Here is a 6,209-nt window from a genome sequence, read left to right as displayed (position 1 = left end):
AAATTGGATCACCGAGGTGAATTAAATTTATTAAAATTAGATAAGTAACAAATATCGATGTGTATCATTATTTACCAATTACTTGTAGAAAACATCCATATCTAGAGTTATTTGTTTTTCTTTATTTTGCGTGTTTCTTATTTTCATTTTGTTATGGTTAATTAAGTATGCCCTTAATGAGCATATATAAATAAATAAAACTGTAGGGGTGCATTCTAGAGATGATGATTTTGATGTGGCTATGTTTTCACAATACATTACCATTACACATAAGATCAGATCTAATTCTGCACTATTAGTTAGTCACACATTCTGCACAAATTTTTAGAATGCACATATAGACAAGGGTAATGTAGGAAACCAAGGTGTCGCAAGCAGTCCTCTAGACATCAAACTTCCAGACCTGGGCCAAAAAGGAAGCAGCTTCAAGCGGTGAAAATATACTCTTGATTGAGGATCACATATAACTACATCAGTTTCCTGGACGCTAACAACACATATTTGTCAATTTGATCTTCGTACCTCTCATATAATGCTGGAATTGTAAGAACAATGACAAGGCATGCCAAAGTTTCCATTTGTATTAGTTACATACATGTACACTTATGATTATTAATTCAAAAATAATTGTGAACTATGCTACTTCCAGTTGTGCAGTGAAGAAATTTGGTATCAATGTAGCCTTATGTTTATTTTTTTTTGTTTGGTATTTTTTTGTTTGTAAATGTAATTAGTTCATGTGGATGTGAACAGTATCAGGATGGCATGCAATATATAAAACATTAACATCACATTGGTAAATATAAAATAATCTAAAAAATATAAGAAAGACATTAGGTAAAATAATATTAAATGAAAAAGAACTAAAAAAACCGATGTGAAATAGTCATTTGACATCGGTTTCGAAAAGAAACTCAATGTATTTTAAATCAAATTACATCGGTTAGAGAAACTGGCTGATGTTAAACAAAAAGATTTAACATCGGTTTCGTGAAGAACACCCAAGTCTTATCCATCATTTCACATCGGGGGGATAATTTAACTGATGTCTAATCAAACATTTCACAACGGCCAACTAATCTAACCGATGTCTGATCTAGCATTTCACATCGGTTTGTTCGAAAGAATTTTAATAAATGGCTTTTAGAGCTTGTGGATTTCATGTTTTAATGGATAAATACCTCATAATATACTCATATTCACCAAAAAATACTGTAATATAAGCTGAAATTTGTTGCAAAGACATCACATTTAATATTAAAACCGATGTATAGCACTTTAATAGACATCAGCTGTTAACCGATGTCAAAGGCTGATGACATTTAACATCACACGCGAAGACATCGGTTCAGATTTTTTTTAACATCGGCTCTGAACCGATGTCTGATCCCATATTTCTAGTAGTGATTATCCCTAATTCACACTAATTACAAGAGTGAATAGGTTAAATGGCCCTAATCTGGGCTAATTTTATCACACAAGTCGCTAATTCCCCTTCATTTATGTTAATTACGCTTAATATACACTAATCAGCCCTAATCTGGGCTATTTTTCACTAATCGGCTGTAATCTGGGCTTAATCTTAAAATCCTTAAAATTTAAAAAAATTCAATTTTTTTGTGTTTTTTTCCAGTTTTCCAAATTTTGTGAAAATTTTCGCAGGGGGGTCACCGGGGCCGAGCAGAACCTTCTCCTGCAGAAGGCTCTGCTCGGCCACATGCCCTTGCATGTGGGCTGCTCGGCCTAGGGAGGTCGGCCACCTCCTGGTCGGCCTAGAGCGAATCCTCCTGCTCCGTGCTGACTAGGGGTGCTTGCTTCAGTTTTTTTTTGTAGAATCACTTACTCAGAGTCAAGTCTTCCACATACTTTGCCATGCCCTTCTTGCTCATGGTTGTCCATGGAATTAATCTCATAGTTGCCCTTGAGTTCCTTATGGCTCTGCTACGCATGTTTCAGCTAATGTTTGGTACTCATTCTAGCGAACGTTCTGTACTCGTTCTTGCTGAGCGTTCTGTGTTCTATTGAATTTGTTCTTATGGGAATTCTTTACTTCACTAAGCTTTCCCAAACTTGCTCTATAGGATGTTCTGTACTCCAACAGACTCGTTCTCGTAGACGTTCTAGTCTTCACGAAACTTAACTCCGCTGGGAGATATCATTTTTAAGAAATATTCAAAGGACCTCTCAAGAGGGCCTCCGGAGCAACTTTTGAAGGCATTATGGCACTCCTATAGGAGCTTCTGGTCGGCCAAAAGGCCTCATTTAATTGACTGGTCGGCCAGGGCCACTACGGAGGCAAATTGTGGTCGTCTTGGCTCTGCTACGGAGGCTCCTGGTTGGACAAAAGGCTTCAATTTGTGGGCTAGTCGGCCGGGAGCACTAAAGAGGAAAATTGTGGCCGTCATGACTCTGCTACGGAGGCTCTTGGTTGGCCAAAAGGCCTCAATTTTTGGGCTGGTCGGCCGGGAGCACTATAGAGGCAAATTATAGTCGTCCTGGCTGGAGGCTCCTGGTTGGCTAAAAGGCCTCAATTTGTTGGTTAGTCGGCCGGGAGCACTTCGGAGGTAAATTGTGGTCGTCTTGGATCTGCTATAAAGGCTCCTGGTTGGCCAAAAGGCCTTAAATTGTTGGTTGGTTGGCTAGGGCTACTAGGGGCAAATTATGGCCATCTTGGCTCTGCTACGGAGGCTCCTGGTTGGCCAAAAGGCCTCAATTTATGGGCTGGTCGGCCGAGAGCACTACGGAGGCAAATTTTGGCCGCCTTGGCTCTCCTACGGAGGCTCCTGGTTGGCCAAAAGGCCTCAAATTGTTGGCTGGTCGGCTAGGGCTACTATGGATGGACCTTGGGAGCCTCCTACAGGGTAGTCTGATCCATCAAGAGGAGAACGTTCTGTTCTCGTACTCGTGAGTTCAGCTAAAAAGATAATCGTGTATTAATCTTTACAAGCTTGGCTAATTATAGTGATTAGTATAATCAATCCTTAGTTAAGACTAACGACTTGTGTTAGGCCTCATCCAGGTTTTTCTCGGAGGACTGATACGATAAGCGGTGTCCTGCATTTCTTTCTTCGTTTATTATGTGTTCCTTTCTTATTTTTTGATAGTTTTTCTCCACCATTTTCGGTGTTCTTTTAGAGCGGTACTGCTAGCGTGAACCAAGCAGACTTACGACCTATTGTAGCAGGTGGCCCTTTTCCTATAAAAGAAGATGAGAAGTGCTCATTTTCATTCACACCTTCATTTCTCAACTTCTCAGATTCTCAAACTTTCTCAAGCTTCTATCTTTCTTCAAGTATTTAAAGAATGTCTAGCGGACAAGGTCCTAGCAAGTCCTTTTTCCCCCAGAAGGAAGCTCTGCACAAGAGGGCTACTCTTCACTCCATTCAAGGTATAGCTCTCATATCTCCCTTCTCTATTAACCATTGTTCCAACAGCCTAAAGCGTATATTAGACGAGAGGGCGGACGAGTACCCAAGTACCATCCATTTCGATGCGTTTCACCACAGGAGTTTGCTCCGTGAGAAAGATATCGAAGAGATTCAGTCGACTTACTCCTGGCCCGACTGCTTAAAGATTCGTAAAGCTAAGCCTAGTGACAGGGCTTTCAACCTCTGCCACCAAAGGCTATTCGTGTATAAGGCGGCCCTTAAGTCCAGGCTACGGTTTCCCCTGCACCATTTCATTCCGAGGCTTCTGGATGAGCTCAAGATTCATCCATGCCAGCTTTACCCCAACGGGTGGGCTTTCATTATTCTGTTCATAGTGAGATGTCATGACTTGGGAATCCCCTTGAGTGTGACGATATTTCGAAGCATTTTCATGATGAAAGCTTCTCCTTTGAAACGACCTAGTTGGGCTGTGATACAACACAGAGCTCATGTTCCTGATATAGTGAACACCAGCTCTCTTTATGACTCAAATCACAAATGGAACAAGAAGTTTGTGGTCGTTGAATGGAAGGGTGGAGACTAGGAGACGTACTTTAGACGTGACTTCAGCAGCCCAATTGATAGTTCTCATTTCATTCTTAATCTTTCGGATGCTGAGCTTCTAGCCCGAGACCTCCTCATTGATGATGACGGGGGAACCCCTTATTGAGAGTTCGTGACAGGAACCAAGCTCGTCAAAGCTAGCCTTAACAGCCTCTCTATAGAGGGTATTTATTTTTATTTCTCCCTAACTTTGTGAAAGTTTATTCTTACACCTGCTTTCTTTTGTTCTTGTTTCAGCTGTTGAGGCTCTCGATGCAAATATCAACATGAGCGATGTTGTTACGGGTAGGATGGCCAGAGATGCAGCCAAGAAAGCCAACCGTGTTCCTAAGATCCCTGCCTTCCTTGATGGCGTCAGGATTCGGTCAGAAGAGGACTAAAGAATTTGATGGGAATGCAAGGACCCCTTTGAACCAGGATGGGGTATCTCTACCAATGACTTTGTACTCAGCATTCCGGGCCTTGCCCTTCAGTAGTCGAAGAACTGCATTACTCCTCCTGACCTCCTATTTGTCTCTTCCAATGAGAAGCTTCTCGAGGACGAGATGTTGGGGGCTCGAGTTCTATACCTTGTACACTTCTCCTTGTATAAATTTCCGTTTAAGTGCACTTTTTCTTAGAACTTGAAAAATGTTATAGGAATCACTCCTCGGGGACTCGACCCTTCTTACTTAAGCTTTTTTTAACTCTATTTACGTTTTCCTTGTCAGGCCAACGCCTATTTCGCAGCGTCCTCCACTCAGGCTATTAAGATGAGAGGTGACTATGCTGCGCTGCGGGTCTCCATGAACATAATGAAGATTTTTTTAGATGAATGGGAGTCCAATGAGAATGAAGTGGAAGGCAAGGTTGCTGCCCTGGAGAAGAAGTACTCCAAAACCGAGGCGAAGAGGAAAAATGAGTGGAAAGACCTCGTGGACTCATATCACAGATCCTCATCCTTCGCTCAGATGATGAACGAGCATGATGACAAGATATGACCCGTTAACATGTCTCTAGCTTGGAAGAGGGGAGTTTCAGATGCTTACGGCATGTACCCCAATGTGGTTGATCCGAGTCTTCTATCTTGCACTTGGGAGATACCCACCATGGACCCATCCGGACAAACTTCCGCACCTGTGCCCATGACTCCTCTTGTGAGGTCTCAATCGAGTTCTAGCCACGGGGTTCCGGTTCCGGTCTAAGGGTAAGGCCTCCTCGGGTAGCCCTAACTCTAAAGCAGCCCTTCGCGGGAAGATTAGGGAGCCGGTTTCGGGAAGCAGCAGCTCAGGGTTAGATGATGGGGAAGGTTCTTCTGACGAGTGATTTGTGTGGACTTACATGGCTTTAGTTTCCTCTTGTGGCCTTATTATCAGAACTTATTTATTCAAACTTTATTGATTATAAACTATTGGTCCTTCGGGACTTTAACTCATTATTCTTCGGGATCCCTATCTATATAATTCATTTAGTTTCATTTCATACTTGTCTTTTATTTTCAGAATTTAGTCATTCGGGACTTGCATTCTTCAGATGCTCGTACTTAAATAAATTAATAGACAAGATGGTAGAAATAAACTTGCATAGATAGATAATATCTCTTGAAAATGGGTTCAACCCTTACATAAAATGGTTTCATCGAACTTATTCATAAACTTAACACTAAGTACTAGGAATATGTAGTGATTGTCCTAAACATAATAAACCTCCAGGTTTGAAGCATGCCAAGTGGGGGCACTTCATCACCATTCAGGGCTCTAACTTATAGGATCCTCGTCCTAATGTCTTCCTGACCTTATAAGGCCTTTCTCAGTTGGGGGCTAGATTTCCTTTCTCCCCGACTCCTGACACCTCAATCTTCCTTAGAACCAAGTCTCCTTGCTAAAAAAACATTTCTTTAACCCTTCAATTCTAATAGAGGGAGGCTCTTCGTTGATGCTCTACATTACGGGCGTTGGCCTCATCTCTGACCTCGTCAATGAGATCGAGAGCGAGCCTCATGCCTTCTTCATTGGTTTTTGATTCATAAGCTTTGATCCTAGGAGATCCATGCATGATCTCAAGGGGCATCACAACCTCAGCTCCATAAGCCATCATGAATGGGGTAGCTTCAGTTGTCACTTTGCAGGTGATACGATATGCCCATAGTATAGGAAGCAACTCATCCTCCCAAGTGTTTCTCGAGCGTTCGACCCTCTTATTAAGTACATCAAGGATAATTCTGTTAGTAATTTCCAT

General features: G+C 41.9%; 1 protein-coding gene across 1 annotated transcript; it reads right to left on the bottom strand.

The window, feature by feature from the left end:
- Positions 1–5,882: 5,882 nt before the first annotated feature.
- Positions 5,883–6,209, bottom strand: LOC141719414 (uncharacterized). Its single transcript, XM_074521793.1, has one exon. It carries the CDS (start codon positions 6,207–6,209, stop codon positions 5,883–5,885), a length of 327 nt encoding a protein of 108 aa, XP_074377894.1.

The sequence above is a fragment of the Apium graveolens genome, chromosome 4 (genome assembly GCF_009905375.1).
Source record: "Apium graveolens cultivar Ventura chromosome 4, ASM990537v1, whole genome shotgun sequence".
NCBI classification, from domain to species: domain Eukaryota; kingdom Viridiplantae; phylum Streptophyta; class Magnoliopsida; order Apiales; family Apiaceae; genus Apium; species Apium graveolens.
This window is presented reverse-complemented; position numbering and strand designations above follow the sequence as displayed.

Bases quoted from the DNA above. Each gene is read 5' to 3' on its own strand.
- LOC141719414 (XM_074521793.1), bottom strand. From the start codon at position 6,209: ATGGAAATTACTAACAGAATTATCCTTGATGTACTTAATAAGAGGGTC.